Source organism: Coturnix japonica, chromosome 21, assembly GCF_001577835.2.
Source record: "Coturnix japonica isolate 7356 chromosome 21, Coturnix japonica 2.1, whole genome shotgun sequence".
NCBI classification, from domain to species: domain Eukaryota; kingdom Metazoa; phylum Chordata; class Aves; order Galliformes; family Phasianidae; genus Coturnix; species Coturnix japonica.
Genome location: NC_029536.1, coordinates 2,006,074 through 2,028,873, shown reverse-complemented (window position 1 = coordinate 2,028,873; position 22,800 = coordinate 2,006,074). Strand labels below are relative to the sequence as shown.

The 22,800-nt window shown below is 47.0% G+C and overlaps 1 protein-coding gene across 10 annotated transcripts in view; it reads right to left on the bottom strand.

Moving 5' to 3' along the window:
* ACAP3 (ArfGAP with coiled-coil, ankyrin repeat and PH domains 3) overlaps positions 1–22,800 on the bottom strand; it is a 73,284-nt gene that overhangs the window by 35,389 nt on the left and 15,095 nt on the right. For 7 of the 10 annotated variants that reach the window (XM_032448713.1, XM_015882141.2, XM_015882142.2 and 4 more), the window contains exons 1-2: positions 2,784–2,802; positions 2,665–2,677 (exon numbers count right to left, since the gene is read on the bottom strand). The exons of 2 other annotated variants lie outside the window; for them this stretch is intronic. In XM_032448713.1, coding sequence (XP_032304604.1) covers positions 2,665–2,677; positions 2,784–2,787 — 17 coding nt within the window. In that variant the 5' untranslated portion in view covers positions 2,788–2,802. Of the gene's footprint in view, positions 1–2,664; positions 2,678–2,783; positions 2,803–2,852; positions 2,874–22,800 lie in introns of those variants that run through there. One more of the 10 variants, XM_032448718.1, reaches the window with a different exon arrangement.

The window sequence follows — 22,800 nt, the reverse complement described above, 5'->3', positions numbered from 1 at the left end:
CAAGGCAGTCTAGCAGCGTGTTTCCTGCCAGAAGGTGGAGAGAGCATCTATAATTTACTCCCTGTTTTTATCATGCCCTAAGGAGTTGATATATTTGGACTCTCTGTGGAGGAGGAAGACATTTTGGGTCTGGAATCCACTGAGGTATGAATACAATTGGCTGTAGCTGGGGCAGTGTGAAACCTGAGCTTTACATTTGTTGCACAGATTTGATATCAAGGGTCCCAAGCATTTGATTTCAAGGATATTGTCTCAGGAACCTTTTCAGTTTCAGAACCTTGGAAGAACTCAGATACATCACAGGAAGCCAGGGTGAGCATCCAGCAAATGAAGACCTTGGAGAGATGTACCAAGAGACAGAAATGTGGTCAGGTGCAGTGCAGCCACGCAATCAACCCTGATACGCCGTAAGTGCAGGACAAAAGGACCTCAGTTCTCAGCCAAGTGCCCAATTCCTACCCCACAGTATCTTTCCCTTTATGCCAGGTCTCCTTGGCAAGGGACTCTTTTTTGTTGCAGCTCTGCCCTTTGCTCCTTGGATGCTCCTCAGCATCCTCCTTCACTGCTCCATCCCAAAGGACCACAGGAGCAAGAAAGCAGCACAGCAAGAGGTGCTGCAGCTGCAGTGTGCACACAGGGATGCTCAGCACTTAGGGCTCACATCCTAAATGCTCACAGCTGGAGGCATCTGCTTAGGAAACCAGGGGACTCTAACAGAGGGAACTGAATCCCTTCACCCATACCCCAAAAAAGCAAAGTCCCCATTTCTAAGCAGCTAAAAGCCATGCTGTCATCTCCTGGCTGGGTGCCCTTCGTGCTTCCTGATGTTGTGTTCTTCCTGCTAATGCTTTTCCAGGCCTTGGGCTATTTCCATCATGAGGGAAGAGAAAGCAATCCACAGCCTCATCTGCGAGCTGTTCTGCACAAAGCAAAGCCCTTCCAACCAGAGTGATGAGGCTCAGGTTTCCTTCATCAGAAGAAATTCCCCACAGTCCTGAAGGGTCTGCAGTGGGAATTTTCATCTGTGCTTTAAAGCAGCCATTCAGAAGCATGGTTTGCGTGGGACAAAAATCTTTCCAGAAGCATTTTTATATCTCATGTGGAAAGGAGTAATAAACCCATACTGCTAGCAGATAACAGGGTCTGCAGCAAGAACACGTCTGCCCATGCCCTGCAGCAGCTTGGTTCTGCCCTTGCTCAGCTGACAGCCCAAGCCAGCATCCAAATGCTGTGCTAAGATGTAATTAGAGCAGAGTCAAAGACAAAGGCGAAGGGGAAATGACAACCTGAGCAAAGCTGCCATAGGCAAACCACCTTTAGAGACAGATCACCACTAGTCACCATTTGGCTCCTGACTGCTGAGCAATAGGCTTACAAAGGGGACAGACAGGGACTGGAGCATCCGTGATTATCAGCTGCCACAGAAGGCATCTCTCCACTTCCCCATTGCTAAACTGATCAACGTTTGGCTCACAGTGATACCGTGAGCAGCCCGTGATTAATCCATGTTTAGAAACCTCAGGGGGATCCCCAGGTGATAAGCTGACTACAGCAACGAACAGCGGTGAATTAGATGAATAAACACCACGATGAACTAATATCACGTTAATAACGAGCTTAGGCATGAAGTGATCAACAATACGTTTCTCAAAGCAGCCTGGCTGCATTTTCCACATTTCTTTTCTTTGATGGGTCTGGTTTTCTTTGCTACCTTTGACACAAATACACGTGTGCTTTAAGGGAGGCAAGTGCAGCAGACATCCAATAGCTGAGTGGGCAAGAATGGCCCAGTAGCTCCTAAGAACCCACCTTGTGCCAGGAATAGCTGCATGCAATACAAAGAGGACTCTCAATATATAGAAAAGAGCTCATACCGCTCCAAATTAGGCTGCTGTGTGCCCTACATTATGTGCCACTGCAGTGATGTTCAACACGAGCTCTCCAAGGGTCAGGACTGGAAATGGGAACTCCCAGTGCTATTCCTGATGGTCACTGCATCGATGGGAGGATGCTACTGTGACTCTGTGTCCAGTCATCACAGGATAAATGAATCCTTCCCTCCTTTGCAGCAGCATTTGGAGGATTCATTACATAGCAGTGCCAAAACATTCAGAGCCAGGAGCTGGAGGTGTGCAAAGCATAGTTATTACTTATTAAATCTGACCTGGTTCTGTTGGAGATAGAGTGAAATTGGTCCTTGCCTTGATGAGACCTGCACAAACATAGACTGGCACAGACACAAACTGCTTCTCATTCGACTCCTTCCACAACCATCAGCAGCCTGACAAGGTCAGCAGCAGCTGCCAAACCTCCTTCCAGAGGAGCACAGAGTTCTCTAGAATTTCAAACAAGCAGTGGGTGTGCCTCCAAGGAAAGGGGCCTGCAGGGGGAGGTGGGATTTCACATCCCCCTCTACCTCTTTGTCTTCTGCAAGATGCTTTATTTTCAAAGAGGTTTAAACTGAGATGAGGTAAAAGCCAAGCACTTATTATTAGTGGCGCTCTTTGGACTGATATATATATATATATATATATATATATATATATATATATATGTATGTATGTATATATATATAGATAGATATAGCAAGAGGGGAAAGTGTTGCATCCATTCCATGGTGAAATTCCATTGTGGGTAACCCTACAGTAACTATATCAGTCTCACCTCCTTTTGTTGGCTGCGAGATGCAAAAAAGAAAACACAAAAAAAAGAAAGAACCTGATACAGACAGGCAGCAGTTAGCCAAGCTCTAAAGCTAAGCTATTATTAGCCTCTTTGAATACCCATCCAAAACCTTCTGTGCCCTCTGGTCTTTACTGTTCTTCCGCCTTTCTTCAAAAAATTAAGCATACTTTGCATCTCTCCGTCAGTGTGAGCAGGCAGCACCATGGCAACAGCTCCATGGTGACAATATCCCTGACAACCAGGTCCTGCAACTGCCACTGCTTCCAGTTCTGAATGCCACGATTCCGCCTGGCTTTGTGGAAACAGCCTGGAACCAGTTGTGAGATGGTTACGAGCCAAAGGTTCCTGAGGATAATGAGCAGGGCATACATGGGAGATGTGAGGACTGTGGGGCACTGAAACTGGGCAGTGTCATTACGTATCAACTCAGCATCCTACCTCAACTGGAGCGTGGGATGGGAAGGGGTGAGTCTGGGTGAGATGCTTCCTCTGGGTGAGGTGGTCCCAGTCTCAATGTGGATTCCTGCTACAACACTCAACCTAGAACTGGGGAGAGCAATGGTGGCCCAGGAGGAACACTCAGGAAATCTTCCCAGCCCCCTAAGTGCTGTTACTGTCAGCCAAGTGTGGTCACTATTACATGAACACAACCAGACAAAGGATTCTGCCCTCCCTCAATTACACACACAGCAGGGGGATGCCTGGAGCCATACAGCACTAATTTGGGATTAAGTTGCACCTGAGGCTGTAGTGGTTTGGTGGTTGATGGCCTGGCTAGAGAGCCCTGTTTCCATCTGCTTCTCCTTTGCTTCTTCTCTATTAGCTCTTCAAACAAACCCTGTACCCCAAGTACCACATGCTGGCCAGGCACAGCCCCACTCTGCTGTTGATTGAAACATTAGCAGCCTCAGCAGCTTTCAAGCTCTGCTGCATAACAATTTCTAATCAAACCAGCCTTCCTCATTGCATTCCCATCAATCTTGTGCATGCCAGTACTCGGCCTTTGCTCCTCTGTACCTCCATCCATCCTATTCAAAACACCTGGTTCTTCACACAGCATCATCTCCCTCACTGCTCCCTTTTTCCTCCAAGAGATGAGCAAAATCAGAACCAACTCAGCTGACATTGGGTCGTATCCTTACCTCTGGCAATGACTCAGCTCTCCCATCAGAATCTGTTCACGCTCACTCCCTGCCTTGGCTTCCCCATGTGCAAAACGGAGCTGCTTTCACAAAGCTGCACTGCTAACTCGAGTTTAATGACAACTGCAACACATTCAAATATCTTCAGATCAAAGATACTGTGAACAGATTACTGGTAATACTTGCCAGAGATTTATTAGCACACCCCCAGTGATGACAAGTCAATAGCCTTCCCAAGCATAAATGCACGACACAGTGCAAACACTGACCTAGATTTTGAGTAATTATGCTGGAAACAGGCACATGTGATGCTTTCGCTCTCTGGCTTTCAAGTCAGCAGCATTCAGATAAGTAGAGAACATACAGCTACCTTCAGTTTCAGAGCTGTCCCTTTCCTTTTCCCACTCTCACAATGTTCTCTTAAATATGAACCCCCTGGGGTCCTTCTGGACACACACATAGACATACTGAGCCTTGGTCATCCTGATATCAGTGTGACATGTGCAGACCTCCAAGACAAGGCAGGGACTAACATAGAAGGAATGGAAAGGTCAGAAAGATGGATTCAGTTCCCTCCAGACTAACAAACTTAATAATGAAAGGCTTTGCAGAAATTAATTCCTATGCTCTGATGGGATTCCCTCAGTCCAGAGCAAACAAGAAACAGTAGAACTTAAAGGGTCTTGTCTATGTTCCTCCCATTCAGCGCTGCAAGCTGGGAGAGAAGTGTGGCAACTGGAAGAACAACACTGAATAGAGATGGATGGAGACAGAGAACACTGCCATTAGATGGGGGTGTCTCTAATGACTCACTTCTGCAGTCCTGGTTTGCTGCATAGCAGGCGTCCTCAACCCAGCCACATGGTGCTAGGACCTACCAAAGTTTGTATGTGTGCACAAGCCGCCCACCGGCCTGCAGCCTGCTTTGCCTTGGCAAAAACAGCTCTGAGCCAGCTTTGATTTAAAGGCCATGCAAATGCATGAACCTCAAGCAGACATGTGATTTTCAAACTCACTCCCACTAAATTCAATAGGATTTCATGAATACACCTAGTGCTAAGAATATGCTTTGCCTAATTTGCTAAGTAGGAACAGTTTGCTGAACAGGAATCAGAATGAAAAAATATCTTGGTTAAACCAGTTGTACTGGTATGGCCAGTAAGATGAACGAGATCCAGAGATACACCAGCAAGGAGTAAACTAGGGAGTTAATGCTACAAGCAACTATGCTTGAACCCATGGATGCCTTGCCATCCCAAACACATGTGATGAAAGACCTGGAGTGCCTCTTGCTAAGCCAGGTATGTACAGTATGCACAGTTTTTGTAGGCTGGCTCCATCCGCATTGCTTAGCAAAGAGCACTTGGTGTGCACATCAATAAACCAAAGCCCAACAGAAACACCAGGCACTAAGCAAGGGTCTCTATCATAGCTGAGCATCCCAGTCTAGCCTGGACAAAGTGAGGAAAAGGGTTGTTTCCCAGGTCACAGTAGGTCAGGCTGCAGGTTGCCAAACTCCTCTAAATAGAAATATGTTTACTGTGCTTATATACAGATGAAAAGAGAGGAAAGCCAGGCAGGAAACTAAAGGCAAAGTATTTTAGAGGACTGCATCACCGCTGCATCTCTTTCAATCCAGGCATTGCCTAATGCAAGGGCACCATAGATGTGCTTAGCTGTGGAAACACACTGCTCTGTGACAGCCCCATCTCTTTGTATCCCATGCAATCACCATCAGCAGGGTTTCAGTACATCTCTGGTTAGCAAATCAATTTGTTCTATTCATGGTAATACAGCCTTACACTTAACCAATGTCTGGTAAACTCGGGGCCTACAAGTCACTGGAATTCCATAGAAAAACTATTTAGGAGGGGAAAAAAAAAGCATTACTGGCAGATGTGAGGTGAACGCTGCTATGCTGCATGAGCTCCTGCCTGGAACCAGAAGTGGCTGGAGTGCAGATGTGTGCAAGATCTTTGTTTAGTCTATGATAGTTATTGCTGCGGAGCAATCTTTCACCCCCAAAATAACCACTCTCCCCCACACATGCATAGCTGCATGCACACACACTGGCTGGAGATGCTGAGTCTGCGTGCTTGAAGCTTGGGAAATGACAGCAAGGGTAGGAGGAGGGCAAGAGAGGAGGAGAGAAGGGCTCTGAGACTCTCATGGGTAGAATCCCAGCTGATGGGAACCTCTGCTGCCTCCAGGGCTGTGCATCCTCCAGTTCCGGACAGCCAGCAATGGGGTTATCCTGGCTCAGATCTCACTCCCTGCTCCCCTCCTGCTTCACACCACAAGCTGAACGTGCACCTGGCCTTGCTCTGAAGCATCCTTGTTCCTCATCAGCCTCTGAAGTGCCAACAGAGAGAGAAAGAGGGACTGTGGCAAGAAAGCTGCTCAGATAAATGCCAACTTTACAAACTGCCAAGGGCAGGTGTCCCTTCAGTGCAACGGCAGGGACAAAATCCCCCCAAATGCCCACACACACTCCAGCCCTTGTTCCCACAGCACAGAGCAGAGGAGCACACAGGCCCCATTCTATGGGCATGGCACCATCCTGCACTGCCTGACAGTGCACCCCCAACCCACCCGGGGCTGCAGACAAGGCTTTCTCTTGTGGCCTCTGCCACAGCAGCCCTGCTGTGTGCCCTGCACTGGAGCTGCTCCCCAGGGCTGACTGTCCCTATATCCCTGCTTGGTGAGATGTCCCCATCCCATGTCAAGTCACGACCACCTTTTTGGGAGCACTCAAGGTGCTGAAGGCATTTTGGTGGTGCCTCGGAAGGGCTGAACCACCCCTGGACCCGCTGCCTCAACCTTACTATGAGTAAAGAAGCGCTGTGCTGCTGGAGGACTGATGAAAGCTGCTAGCAGAAACATTATCAACCAAATTGATGGCAAAATAAAGTGGGAATTCACAGATTCGCAGCCTGCCAGCAGCAGGGCTGGTTGGGACCATCTGGCCTGACTTGCATCACCCAGCTCTCAGGCAGTCACGCCAAGAGCAGCTCGAGCTCACTGACATTGGGGTGGGAGTGAGGCAGAGCTGAGCATCCTCCTCTTCCTCAGCCTCAAAGCACACAGTGCTGATCCTGTCCATGGATTCCACTTCACCAACACCTTCTGCTGCCCAATGTACATCCAGAGGGAAGGAGCTGCTCTGACCCTGAGGACAGCAAACAACACCAATCTGGGAACAAACACCCATCTTGGCTCCAGAAGGAGCAGCGTCCCGTTATCTAAGGCAGAGAGAGCATCTACCACTTTCATTGGATAATCCCCTAATTAGTGCAGCCTCCAAAATAATCCTACTGAGCTGTTTGCACACACGCTGCAGGTTAAAACAAGCCGTGCCACAGATCCCAGGGCAATGGCCAGCGTGTCATTCTTAGGTGCCTTTGTATTAGTTGATTAGCTTCCTTTTACATCTGCTAAAGCAGGTTGTGCCCCAGCCCCCCCAATCTTTACACAGCACTAATGGGCCTTTGCTCAATACATTATAGCACGCTGGATTTAAAGGCCAATAAGGCCTTTAGACTAATTTGTAAGACCAGAAGTGCTATTAAAGCAACGTGCTGAATGAAAGCATCTCTTCCACAACAGCTCCCAGCCTTGACAAGATGCTACCAAGAAGCAGAACAACACTAAGTCCATGTGTTCTTACTGATGCCATGCTTTGCTGCAGAACATGCCCAGGCTGCATCATCTCAACCCCCAGCATCCCCCAGCCTGGAGCTCAGAACAATTGGATCAGCTCAGCCTCCCCATAACTGCAATGGTCTATGCATGAACATAATGCAAACATAAAGGTGCTTGCTGGGCACCTAAGAGCAGCTTGTGATAGCCATGCTTTGCAAGGCAAATCATTTCCACACTAGCAGCTCAAACCTCCTTCTCCAGGTCAAAGTGCAGCAGAGATGAAGAAATTTGCTTGGCCTCTCCTGGTAGAACAGGAAGAGATGTTATTACTGATGTATGAAGACAGATAAGAAAACAACTGCTTTTCTTATCCAGTGTTCTGGAGACTTGGGAATACATACACAGTCCCAAGGCAATAATAACTGAACCCTCACCATCTCCAGAGGTGCTCCATGCAGTTAAAGCCCTGCAGATCACAAAGGCTTCCATGACATGAAATCTTTTACATGGCTCAGCGCAAACTCTTAGGTCCAAAAAGCAAAAAAATCTGTCCTTTGTGTTACAATAACAGTTATTTTTTCTTCCTCCTTCCCCTTCTCAGCACATACATATTTACACACACGCTGCCCTTTTAACTGCAAATACTGAACAGTTCTCAGAGGACAACGTCTGGAAAGGTTTCCTCCCAATGCCAGAAGAAACAAATGTCTTAAATAAGAGATATTGCCTGGGGGTGTGGGGTTGCTTTTGGACTGGATTCTGAATATCTTTTCTCTCCCCTCCTCCCACTCTCTTTTTCTTCCCTGATTCACAAGGAAATCACAAAGCAAACTCAGGACTGAATGAGACTTGGGTTATTTTGTGAATGTTCTGCCTTTCTTTTCGGACATTCGCTTCCACCCCCCACCAGCCTAAATGCTCTCCTTTGTACCAGCCAAACACACACATTCAGCACATTTCCACAACCAACATCTGCCCTGGTGTTTAATTACCACTGCAGAAACCTCTGGGAGTTACACCGATACAGCAGTGCAAATTTTAACGTGGTCTCCTTTGGTCCAAGGCTGTTTTTAATGCGGTTTAACTTCTCACATTCTTCAAACACACTGAGCTTTGTGTCAGACAGACTGACGTGACCAAAAGCCATTTGGTACATCCAGGTGCATCCCTTCCACCTCTACACATGTCTGAAAGGACAACCAGTGAGATACGATGCTCTGCACCACGTTGGCACAAGGTTTTACTCTCCTTCAGTGCAGATCTACCTACCTTTGACATCCCTATCTGGCAAAGGACTGCAGGAAGAACTCTGTTAGCCCTTATTTGCATGGTCTGGATCGTTCAGAGATGCTCTAAGCTGCCAGGAAAGGCTGCAGAAGCATCAGAAAAGCACTGGACATCACTGATGTGCTAACAAGTGCTTCCTTACACTAGGGAAGAGGTTCTGCTCAGGAGAGATCACACATAGAAGGACAGCACAGTCGGATTGCTTAATGCCATCAGTAGGGCCAAGAGTTAACACAGCACACTGCAGGCTGCAATAGCAAAGCCTTTGATCAATTTTTCAGCCCTTTCTGTTTCTGAAATTAAATAAAAATGGGAAAAATAATAATGAAGGCAGAAACTCCTGCAAACCTGCACTCCTAGCTCTGCCTGCAGCCCCAGAGTAAGCCCAGCTCTGCCCTTGTGAGTTGGCAGGGCACTGCAGAATAACTTGTCGCACAAATGGGGCTAATGACTGATTCCTGTAATAAGAGCTGGCAAGCATAAGAAAGATTTCACACCCTTCCTCCCATGAATGGGGAAGAAGCATTCAATTAGGAGCACTGCCTATTCCTTAATCATTTCCTTTGTGTTTGTGGTTATTAATATCTTTCCATGACTAGTCAAGCCAAGGGCTACGTTTTTCTGCGCCCGTTTTGGCTACTCGTTAATGCTTACAAAATACACACACCCATTGAAAAGTGAGGTAAGAAAAGGACACTGATGTTGGCATTCCTCATATATAACAAGACCCCTATGAACTTGAAATTGTTATACAGATGTATAGGAGACCATCACACCTCCAGGGACGTTAAGTAGATAAGGCAGGAAAATCGCAAGGGAAGGATTCCCTGTCTACATTGTGCTTGGCACATCTGGATTGTGGTCTTTAAGTAAGAATATAAGACAACATGAGAAACGAACTGTCAGTTCCACCTGTAGCATTAACCAGCCATCACAGGCATCCAACAGTGATGGTTAGCCAACCATCTGCCAGGTCAAGGATGCTGTTCCAACAGCCACAGCAATTTGGCACCCTTCAGGGCTGTACTTCACATGGAGAGTGGCAGCAAGGGAAGAGATAGTGGGGTGTGATAGCAGCAAGGCTGTGTTCAAAGACCCTGACCCATGGATAACTTGTTGAGGAGTCTAACAGGATCCTCATTTGGAAGTATTGCCCACACCAGCCCACAAGGCAGGGAGAACACAACAGGTCTGACAATTGAGGAGGCACAATGGGGGGAATGTAGGGTTCTGTGGCCAGAAACAGGCCAAGGAGATGGAGTTCACATGGGGAGGAGTGCCTGGCTTTCATTTGAGGCTGAGTCAAGGCCAAGCCACAGCCCTGGATTCTCAATCACTGAGATCACACAAGCCTGACTTGGAAAACAAGGGAGAGAAACCTCCTGAAACCTGGTGACTGTGACACACCAACCAACCAACTCCATTCAGCCTTTATCCCAGCCCCAAACCTATGGGCTCCAAACAAGCAGTTTGTATCCCAACTCACCCCATCCCAACTCACCCCATCTCCCAGCTCATGCCCTAAGTGGGCTTCGTCTCCACCCCAGACACTGGGATGATCCAAATGCACTACAAAAACACCACATGTTCCTAGAGGATATGCAGTAATAACACTCAGCATCCTGCTTTCTGTGTTCTTTATCTTCACATTTCTAAGGCTCCCTTTGTGCAGTGAGCAGTTTATTCTCAGTTCTGCTGCAGAAGGGAAGGCTCACATTGCTTGCTTGCCAAGTCTTAACTGAAGCCTTTGCTCTATTCTGTGGAGGGTTTCTGCACATTCAGACTATGTAAAATAAAAATCATCTGGAGTGAGAAATAGATGGCTGCTCTTTGTGTTCGACAGCATAGACCTGAGTCTGTGCTCTTGCTCACTGCAGGCTCAGTGGCTGCAATGATTCCAGCCAGCTCTGTGCACTCCCAGTGTCCAAGCAAGGCAGCCAGCCCCTGCCCCATCACAGGGCAGCTCTGCTCCCTGTAAAAGCTTTGCTGTCAGCTTGCAAACCTCCACAGAACCCGAGAGCTGTTATTGCTAATCTCTGTTTCCCTTTCTGCTCAAAAGTGACAAAGCAGAACGCTGCTTCTGCCTCGCATTCCTCCGAGCCCACAGGAAACCATAAATCAGAAGAAAAGCATAACATCCAGAAAGAACTTGCAAAAGGACAAACACCAGCATAGGCTGAGGGGCTGGGGAAAGGGAAAGGGGAACCTGTCAAAGCAGACACAAAGTGAGCACTAACCCACAGCTCCACCTGGCTGGGATAGGTCTTGTTCCAAGGCATGAGACTGGGGTGTCCCTGGCTTTGTGATAGGACCTGCTTTGTTTTCTACACACCAGCCCTTGGTTGCGGTTCAGGCTGAAGCATCTCTTAGCAGGAGGATTTGCTTCATTTAAAGGTAACTCTGTGGTTCTGGCCAAAATGGCCGAGATTTCCTCTGGCCCAGATAAATCTATTTATAGCAAGTGTGATGCTAATTCCGTGCTCCAGTCTGATCCACTTCTGCTCGCTGGAGCAGCAATGCTTTCTGCTACCTGTTCTTTTTAACTATTTCCTCGCAGCCATCGTGCTCTCAGATTCCCAGCCCTTGCTATACAAAAGATGCTTCCCTTTTGGTGAACCATAGAGCAGCTTATATACACAACATGAGCCCCACAGACCCCCTCCCTGGGTAAACTGCTGGTTCAGACTGAGATCTAAGCTGGGTCTCAGATAAATAAGGAAAAAAAAACAGGTGAAAACACCTTATACGAGCCACTCATTTAAACAACTTGAACTGAATCGCTTTTATTACCTTATCTGGGGTTGGTAAATAGCAATTCATTTTCTGCCACTCGTGTGAACTAAGGAGCACAGAGGGGATTTTGCTCATCATTAAAGCTTGTGTCTTTGGGATAAACAGCACCAATTGCTTAATGGAGAAAATGGCAATAGAAGAGCTGTTTTGAGTGGCTCGAGTCTCCTATTTTTGTTCCAGGATAATGGAATAAGCTGTATTTCTAATCTTGACTAAAATCTCTCTGCAGATGGCAATGAGCATGATGCAGATGTGAAAGGTCACGCCAATGCTTTTTGCTCCTGGAAGCAGGAGAGAGTTTAGTGCAGTAAAAACCCAGTTTTTGAGCCCATCGTCTGCTTAAACACTTGAACTTGTCATCAGAGCTATTAACTTGGGCTCCTTTCCTTGCTCAAGGACTACAAGCAGCCAATGCTCCTCAGAGTCCCACCAGGCAGTGCAAGGAGGGACTGCAGGATGGGCTTTGGATATTAGCACTTTGCAATGGCACACTCACATGTTCAGTGCAACTACAGCAGAGAACGGCTTCATTCTAGGGTGGAAAATGGGATGACTTGATGCAGTGTGGCTCTCCATGAACTTGGGCAGGCTGCAAAGGACCTGAGGATAACACATTTAGTCTCACTAGTATAAACAGTTGTTCCCTGTAACGTGATTTGCTCGTGCTGAATAAGCATTGTAAACTGCCTTTCAATCTGTGTCTTCATTTATTAAAAAAGGGGGAGAAATAAGGGATACCTTAATTACTTCACAGTACAGCTATTCAGCAGTGTGGATCTGTTTAATCAGGACATTAAAGAATGGCAGTGTGTCATTACCCTACACAAAGCACTGAATCCAATCACTGACATGCTAACACGCAAGCAAAACCATGTCTGCCTTGTTTTACTACAGCTCTATTGCCAACCTTCTGTTGCTGAAGCCCTCTTTTGGATTTGCATCCATGCAAGATGTTTCTATGGTATTTGGTGCTCTATTTGGCTAGATGGGGAAACACAAACCCTACAACAGCTTCCAGTGTGTCTTCTCATGGGTGAAGAGGTTCAGTGCCCGAACATAGCCAAGTTGAGGTAATAGAGCTCATAACATTTTGCACAGCTATAGAAATACGCCTTTCTTTGCTTGAAACATGCTAAATGTCAGTTTATGGCTCCTCTCCCTCAGCTGGAGGTGTATGTTTAGACAGTTTTGAAGCCAGATGAATACAACTTCATGCTTTGGTTGCGTGGTGCTCTGCTGACTCCAAATTAGTGCATTAATGTTTAGCAAAAACTGACACCTCTCTTCAAGAGACGTGCAATGACAGATATGGCTTCTATGCACTGTGCTATATATACGCAAGTACAGGCTCCTTCCAGTATTCTTATTTACCTGATATAAAGGCCTATTAAATGCAGTGAGGTATTTGAGTTTACTGAATACTCTTCCATTCAGCAAATTCTCCCTCCCTGCTCTCTGGCAGCTACAGTCTGAGCTCCTCTAGAATCAAGGCACTAAGCAACACGATCTGGTTGGACCTGCTCTGGGAAGGACATTAGATTAGGTGACCTCCAGAGGTCTCTTCCAACCTAAATTACTCTAGGATTTAATGGCTTAAAGATGAAATCTTCCTTTAGCTCCTTTAATGCACTCCTTATGTAATGTATCTCATAACATGTTTCCCCCCTCAGCTTCCCTTCTGTAACCCACAGCCGAATACAGCACCTTCAGCATCTGGACCTTCAGCATCTGGACCTCTCCCTGGAGCATCTGGATGCTCAATGGCCAACCCTGGCTGCCCTGCTGATAAAAACAGATACACAAGGCAGAGGAAATGCCATGCAGGCAGCAGTTTACTTTCTACCACTCACCACTACAGCCTGAGGGGAAAAAACCCTGACAGACATCACAGCAAACCATTTCCTATTGCTGTCCATGGTTCAGATCATCAGAGGTTATTTCTGAGCTGAGCCCTGCAGTGATGGGTTCTCCATGTGGAACGTTCCACAGAGCAGCCATGTGCACTGGTGCTGATGAATTAGCAAAGCAACTAACGATGACATATTCAGTAGGAGAGAACATCTGGCTGCCACAGCAGCTCGATAACTTAATTACTGCATGTTTCCATCCCAATCCTGTGTAGGTTACAAAGGAGGCTATGCAAAGCAGGTAAGCATGTTCCCCTCACTCTCTTATAATAACAAACCAAAAACTGACTCCCAGCTCAGACCCAGCAGACTCTAATGCGCAACTTGCCAACTTTCATTTCCAAGCAAGGAATCCAAACTACATTAAGCTCTCACTACAACATTCTATTCATCTTCGAAGGAGCTGAGCACTCCTTGGCCAGTTTCCACCATGCATGACAGATGCCAACCCCAGGGACGATTAGGGCTGAAAAGCTGTGTGTTAGAGGTGGCCAAGTAGAGAAATAGAGCTTTTTCAATGGCCACTCCAAACTCACTCTGCAGCATCCTCTCTCATTCTCAGCCATTAAAGAGTCCTCAACATGCATGAATGTAATGAGAAGTACCCCAAGCCATAGCAGAATCTAGAGATGGAAATTGCTCTGTGGCAGCTACCAGATGGGCTTTGTTTTAAAGCTTTGTTATTCTTTCTCATCAAAGCAAGCACTACTCATGCTGATAGCTAATAATTTGTATTGTCACACTGAATGGATCTTTGCCTTTCTTTCTGATCTGAACACTTGTTTTGCAGAGGATGACACAGCTGTGAGATTCAATTCAATGCGTTAAGGTTTTGCAGCAGCAAAATGGAAACTGCAAAGCAATGACCACATACAGGAATATTCTTTCCTCAGCTGAAAAAAAGAAACACTATGTGGGCATGCCTCTCTTTAGACAGCACGTTAGCTTTCTTTTAAAAGCAAAATGGATTTATCAAGAAACTAATATCAAACAACTCTTTCTTCCCCCTATGTGAACCCAGCAGCATCCGTTTACCAACAGGGCTGGAGGAGATCCAGAAGGCTTTGTTGAGACTTCCCCTCATCCACAGTTTAGCTCAATCCACCCTCCTCCAGCAGGCATCTTTCAGCACTGAACGCTCCTTGTTTCTAAACTCCCCCCTCCCCATCCCTCCCTGGGCTTTGGCTCAGGATGGAGCTCCCCAACCTCTCTGCTCCTTTTGTCTCTTGTCTGAAAGGCTTTTCCTGTGCTGCTGCCTGCCAAAGGCAGTGAGGTCTTGCCCTCTGGCTGCAGCAGTGCTGACCAAGTGGGGTAGCACAGGAGGACCCTCACCCCTCACTGCACCCTGATTTGGGTTGCCAGTGTCTCTTGACAACATGACTTCTAGCAGCTACAGATCACTTATCTGCTCTCTATTGCCCCGTATGATGGACAATCACATGTCCATCACACTTCAGCTATAAAGCATCCTTATAGAAAGAACCTTTCTATGCTGGTCATCCCTAATATTGTCCTGGGCCATGCTCTGGAGATGAGATGCTTGGCCTTGGGTCAAGGAGGAAATTCCCAAGCCCACACAAAAAGCCATAATGCTGGGGGTGGAGGGAATCACTGGGCAGGAAATAGGAACCAGTGTTGCTCAGGGCAAAAATTAATAGGTTCTCTGTGCTGGCTGATGTGGTCCAAGCAAGGGGGAACAAAGTTGGCATTGTAGTACCCAAGCCTCAGCAGCAGGAAAAGAATTGAAGCACTAAGTCAAGGGTCAGAACAACAGCATACAACCCCATGGGACTCCCACATATACATCCTCCATCCTTTCCCACTGTGGTTAAACCAGCTGGAAAGCTGAAGCTCTTCTGGATTTCTTGGCACCTTGCACACCTGATCCCACAGAGTTCAGAAGTGCAGTAAAAGAGAAGCACAGAGTACAATATATAAGGTCTATCAGTTTGGAGCTCGGTCCTGTCAACCAGCCTGCCATTGGCCCATAGTTTCCTGCATTATCTCTGAGTTCAGGTGAGTCAGAGACTTCCATTACTCCAAAACTCCTTAACTACATGCAGCTGAACCTGTTTCGTTTTGCTCATAGAGCACTGAAGGCTGCAGTCTTCCTAAATACCAGCTTGCTGCTTCCTTATCCTCCAGCCCTCAGGTGGCTGCTTCCCTGCAAATACAAGTATCCCATCTACAAGCAGGGAAGGGTGTGGGAAGGGGAAAGGGAATGGGGCAGGAAAGGGGAAGGGGCCTCCTGCTATGTCAGCACTATCTTTGTGGCCATTTCCTACATCCTGGGGTGAGGTTTATAGGGTGGGGACAAATTCAGCCTTCCTGCCAAAAACTGGGTTTAACAGAGAGGACAAAGGGGTGATATTCTGGGCAGAAAGCAAGCTGTGGGAAACAGCATTGTTTCACTGATGCTGGAATGGAGCAGGAACAACTGCCAGGTTCAAATCACCACGTTCTCCAAGTCATTACTGAGACTCCTGCATCACCACAATGCAATGGGATCGTGGTGATGTTAAGCTGGTATTCTTCCCATGTGCATGAGCAAAAAACAGCCTCAGATCAAGCCACAAATCCATATACTCACACAACCTAACCTTGCTTTGTCTTGGGAGATCTCATATACCTTCAGCTGCTCCCAGTGCCCATGGAGATCTGCTTTACTGCAGCTATATATATCTGTAACGTGTCCACGTGCAGTATAGTGCATTGTCAGCTCAACCCTGGGAGATTCAGCAGACAGAGCCACATGTCAGTCTGCTGTGTTAAATAAAGACTGGCACAGCTGCTCGGATGCTGAGAAAGGACTACAAAATATGTATGTGTGGATCTGAATGCATGCAAGTGTAGGTCATACATTATATCCCCATAAGATACCTTCTTTCATTATCAAAAGACAGATGTATGCAGCCCCTGGAAGAGCTGTATGTGCCCATATACATTTACACATGTGTTCACATGTGATGTTTCTATTAATAAACAGTATGGAAACCATTAAGCCTCACTACAGCGTGATGAAGCAGACTGGGTATGCAGGGGAGGGATTATCTCACTCTCTGATATTATATAATCTGTTTAGGCTGTGCCACTTTCTGCTTATTTAAGGAATGAATGAGCACTTCGCTCTGTGATGTGCCACCCATGAATTCTGACATCACTGCTTTAATCCCCTGTAATGAATATACAGCTTCCCCTTCGAGCCATTCCCTACCACACAGCCCATGCTATATCCAGTCCATTCCTACTCCCAGGGACTGTCTGTGTGTGTTATTCCCCAGAAATAAACGATGCTTAATTTTATCAGAGCAACAGAATGAGCTCTGCCCCCTACAGAGACCTCACATATAAGCAAAGTTCTCCACTGAACAGCTTTGGAGATAACAAAAGCAAAACAAGAATGCAACATGCGTGTGGGCACGCTGCTGTAAATGGATCTCAATGGGGCTGGCTAGCCTTGTGTCCAGTGGGTTGATATAAGCTATTGAGAACACATACGACCTTTCCATTGCATCATTCCTGGTCCTTTCTCCCTTCCTTTCTTTGCAAAAGGAGACAGCAACATGCAAAAGCAGCAAAATCCATAGAGTATGGATAGAGTGGAACGTTTTGCCACCAGGCCTGAGTAGGGCCATTACCTGTGGCCTTATTTTCTCCTCTGAGCAGCAATGAGCTCCTGCAGCAACACGTGTCACTTACTCACTGCTTCTGTGGCCTGTGCTGCTGCTGTCTCACCCAGTTTGTCAGGGCAGATGCATGCACGCCCAAGCTCTGTGCATACACATAGGATGAGTGGCAGAGCCAGTTGCTCCACCACCCAGCACCTCCCTGCAGCCATTGCAAAATAGGTTTGGGGTTATCGGTTCCAGGCAGCTTCCACGTTCAGAAACAAACAGGAAGACTCTTTGCACAGGAATAACTATCCAGGAACCCAGCTCTGCTCCCTGTCCTCTGGGGTAGGGATGCAATGCATCTCCATGCAGCCTAGCAGGTACACACAGCTCCCAGGGCTGGGTGCAGCCATGGCCTCCAACCCCTTGGCCTGGGACTGAGACACCAAGCTCCCTAGAGCTCTAACACACAGACAGTGCTGTAACTCCAGCTCCTTGCCTTCCTTCCAAGATCTTAACAGGCTCAATAGTGCCTCAGAGAAGGGGGAGAAGCAATCAGAAAGCTCCTGGCAGGCACAAACCCCAACATTCTGTGCTGGCCAGGATGCCTGCTCCTCCCTCTTCAAGTCTGCAATTGCTGCTCAAAAAGGAAGCAAATTCTGCTCTTGCTTCCTCTTCCTTTCCACACAGGAAAAGCCTGCACTGCATTGTGTTAGCACATAACTGAATCTGCCTTCTCTTTTACCTTCCTTCCCTCCACCCCCATTTATAAAGCAAGCTTTGCAGAAGACAAGCAGCACATTTGTTAAGGGAGGAGCTGTGTGAGTAGCAAACACTTGGGAAACAGCAGCCAGGAATCACTGTCAGTGTCTGAAATCAGAATACAGACCTGTGCTTGCCAATGCAAAAAAATGTTAATACTTGAGCTGAAATTTCAGTGTTATGAAACCAAGTTTTAAAGAGACGGGGCAGTTTGGAGGCTCAGGGCTGAGGCGTTGTGGGGATGGCTATTTCAGCAAGTTTGTCCTGATAAGAGATGGGAAACAGTAGAGATGCTGAGTAGAATAGGCATCAGAAGACACTTGTTCAGTGAAGAAACAGACTTACAAGATACCCCAGCATGGATATAACTAACTGAAGAGTTGTAGTAGAATTTACAGTGCATTAGCAGATAAGACAGTGCCTTATTCCTTATCCAGTGATTATAGCTCAAAGCTGCACTGCCCTACTGACAGTGCTGATGGTGGCCGTGACCCTGGTGACATGGATAATGTGCTCACTTGGCCCAGCAGCCAAGTCCTTCGAGGACCAAGACTGGGATCCAACCACATGGAACCAGGACAACCAGCAAAGCACCATTACCAAGGCGTGTGGCACAGCCCAAGGCAAAATGGCTGACTCTTCCACAGAGCATTTCAATAGTGCAGAAAAGCCAGCATCAGCAACTCTCTGGGTCTAATTATCCTCTTCTACCACAGGCTTGTTGCTCTTTTGTGTTTTCTCATTTGAGCAAGCTTTGTCAACTAACTTGCAACCCTCTTACATTCCTCGTTACAGCTAGAAAACGAACAACTTGCAAAACCCTGATCTTGGCTTTCTCGGTGGCTTTTGGCCTTCCCAAAAGGACACAAGGCCTAGGGTTCATTGTGGTTGCCCTTTGGAAGCTCTGAGGATACACAATCCAGACTCACACCCAGTGAAATCCAAAGCTCAACCCTTGCAAAATCATTAGGACTGAAGAGCTTTTTCCTTACACTTAAGGTAAGCAGGATTGTAAAGGAGAGGGAAACGTATCAGAAGTCTATTGATGCCTGCAGAGGTGTCATCCATCTCCATAGACGCACATACATTCCAGCAAGCAAAGGACATGGAGAAGAACAGCTGCTGAATGGGAAAACAACCTCCAACTCCCATAGTGATCTGTCAGAAACACTTCAGTTTGCAAACCTTCTTACAAGGTACATGCAGTTAAAGTATGCTACAAGAGCATTCTTATGGTAACAAAGTCAATTGGTTGAATTATGAAACAACAAAATTACCCCTGCCAGTGTGCTACATCATGGAACTTAAGAGCTCTCTGTCTCACAAGCAGCCTGAGAGATCGCATATCTGAGTTTAATACCACCCACTGCAAACACACAGCTTCTACATCTGGCCACTTTTGTCTTGGCAACCACAACATAAAGTCCCTTACTGACTTGGAGAATGGAGATGGCTTTGTGGGGCTTTAGCTTCAGATCCCCGGCTCTTTGGGAGATTCTGCTCATGGAATTCATAGTTCAAAATTACTCAGGAAACCGCTTGCCAAAAAATTTGGCACCAAATCCCACCATCAGTGCCAAGGCAGAGATCTCAGCGGAGTTCTCACCCAGGCAGTCTCTAATACCAGGGGATTTTCCTTGACTTCCATTGAAGAAACACCTTCAGACGTGCCCATGATAACACAAGCTGAACTGCAGTGCTAGCTTGGGGATGGACCCCACCATAAACCATGTCCAAGTCCAACCTGCCTGATCTGGCTCTGCATTAGCCTTGGGCCCACTCCAGAATGATGCTGAGTAGACAAGGCTATAAGCCAGGAGAGGAAAGTGCATGTGTAAAGCACCAGAGCAATGTACAGGTATCTTAGAGCTGGATGGACAGGATGGACTGCTGCAGCATGGAGAGCATCTCACAGCTGGGGCGAGAGGAAGAAACTCACTGTGACATCTCTGCTTTGACTCCTCCTTCACATACCTCAGCCCCTGTGACTTTAGAAGTACAGTGATAAAGAAGTGAGAAATAGAATAAATAAAGGCAGGAATTATGATTGATACAGATAACACGGTGCTGCTTTTGTGATAATATCTTCTCACCCGTGCAACTAAACCAGCAAGTGATGGTAATGGTACTCATTAGGCATGGATTCAAAGAGAAGCTCTCTGTGTAGGCGTTATCTTCCTGCAACCACCATCAGTAGCAAGGATCTTGCTTACATAAGAAGCCTTGTGTAACAAAAAACAACTTCCAATCAATGCATGTGCTCTTTTTGTTAAATGCATTTAGTTAAACAGATGAAGAGTTTTGCTTTTGCCATTCTGGGTATCATTTACATTTGCTTTCAAGTAACGTAAGCTAATAAGCTTGGCTTACATCAAACTGCATGTCAATGGTGTGCAGTGCCAGTTGACAACAGCCAAGAGTCACACAAGACACTGAAGGTTTTCCTTCAGAGCCATTTCTAACACATGCTCATGCAGCACGGACTCAGCTAAACTGGTTATGCACGCTTGAAACTTGTCTAATTCAATCTGCTACCAGACTTAGCGAGATCAGTTGGAGTTGAGTGTTTCTATTTCCTCCAGTTCTGTTTGAAACACTCTACTGAGAAGGAGAAAATACTCCCTAAACATCCTTATTTTTTCACTTCCTTTTCCTCTGCTTTATCCCATCTCTCTTGGAGCTGCAGTTCCATGCCTGTGTTTCCCAAGGCATGAGAGCTACAAGCACCAGGGGTGGCTCAGCCTGCTGGGAGCTCACAGTGGATCTGATTAACGAGGTTAGTTAAGAGCAACAGCACTGCTAGTTAAGGAAATAACCACTTATTTCCCTCCCTCGTGGGAATTACCACAGTGGCATTTGGGGTTTCCTATACTCACAAAGTGCTGCAACCAGACCCAGCCCCTACAATTTGTTCCTCCTCTACCCTTGTCCTCCCCATTGCTCCTCATGCCCAGCATAGGTGATGATGCCCCCATCTGTCCCTTTAGTGCCAAGTACACCCAGACCACTGAGTAGGACCAGCACAAATGTGTTCCTAGATATCCCAGCTTAGTACTGGCCAAACAGGAGGCTCCCATAGCAGGGAGGGAGACGAAAGCCACAACATCCACTGGGGTTGCATTCAAATGTGCTAAAACTGGTCTTACAAGGTAATTAGCGTTTGTTTACTGAAGCAGAAGATACATGTCTCTACAAGATGCCCAACAGAAATAAGCTTTATCTGCCAGCCTAGAGATCTGAATGTATTTAAGTGATGAAAACCAAAAGGGTCAGCAACTGGGCCCTATGAAGCAGGAAGCAATGATGGATATGACTGCGTATTGAGTATTGATTCGGAGTGCTTTGGCAATGTAATTGGATTTGATTGCTCAAGTAGACTAGTTTGGTTGCCTTATTATGGGATGCCCCATCCAGCGTGCCTTTATGCAACTGTTTAGCTTCTTTCTCTGTGTATCAGACAGAAAACGATCTGATTCTCTGCAGGGCTCACCATTGAACTTATGACACAGCATTCGGTTTTGGTTTCACCCTGTGTATATCAGTACCACGTCACAAATCCCCCTTACAAACACATATCGGCCTTCCTGAATCATCCAGGCTTCCTTTTCTCTCACTCTAGACCACGTCTCGCCATCGGGGAAATAGTTCATAATTCCCTGCTTAAATAACTGGCTTTTGATAAAGGTCCAACGCAGTACTCTGAGGGCTGTTTTGTTTGTACAGATGGAGCAGACAGAGCAGAATGATGCTGCCTGCATACTAAGAAACTTGGCCCGGATCCCACACACACACCAAAGGCAAAATAAATAAATAAACATCTCCCATCAATCTTGACGTCACCATAAGGGGGGATTGGGGAGGGAGGAGAGGGTCACTGCCATGTGGAAGGAGACATCTGGACAGTGAGGTCACTGCTCTGGATGGATGCCACTGAGCGGTTCACATGCACGGCATCACCATAGGATAAAATGACAGTTAATCATAATAATAATAATCAGTTTCTAAGGGATGCTGAGTGTGCAGAGGTCTGAAGGATGGAGGTTTGTACCTCCTGTATTCCTGCCTCCATATCTAACTTTTCCTGATTAAAACAAACTCCCGTCATTCCAGGCACGCAAATAGGAACAGCCCAATGTCTCACAGGGTGCTGCCCATGCCAACCCAGAAACAGCCCTGAAACAAGTAAGAGCAGGATCTCACCGTGCAATTACAGCTGGAGGACCTTCCCCAAAGCCCTGGGGATCCTCAGACCTCGACTGCAGCACCCACAGGGTGCACTCACCCTGGGTTGTTTTGTGTTACCTGCAGCTGTAAGCAGCCACATGAATGCAATACAGGGAACGACAACAGTTCAGAGCAGCCACAAGAGCAGACCACTGCAGCCTTTTGTACCGAGCTGCACCCAGAAAATCCTTCCAAAATGCACGAGGAGGAAAATGCAAAACGTCCCATTTCATAAGCAAAAAACGTTTGAGGAGCAACGAGAAATGCCTGCTGGGATGGAGAGCCCTTTGCTAACCGTCCCCCGCACGTATTTTCAACTAACTTGCTCCTGCAGGCTATTGTCTGCTTCCTTCTGTCCCCATCCAAGCACAGTGTGAATGGAAGCTCCTATCTTTCCATTCTAGCACCAGGACATCCCACCCGGACACCCAGCCTGGGTGCTGCGGGCACAAGGAGCATCCACACCGGGCTCAGGGTCTCAAGCCCGGTGCTCAGACCGTCCGGTTTCAACACAGCACAGCAACGATGGAGTCTTTGTTATCAGAGCCCGGATTCCTTCAAGACTACTAAATAAAACAGAACCAACCCCTCCGAGAGAAGGCGATGTGAGCGAGTGGAAACGCCGTGTTACTGAGCACGGGCTCAGGGATCGGTGGCAGCACATCCAGCCGCTCTGGGAGGAGATGCCGGTTCTCCCATGCTATAAAGCGGGGCTGGGATAAGCCTTAAGCCGAGAGTCCCGAGCGG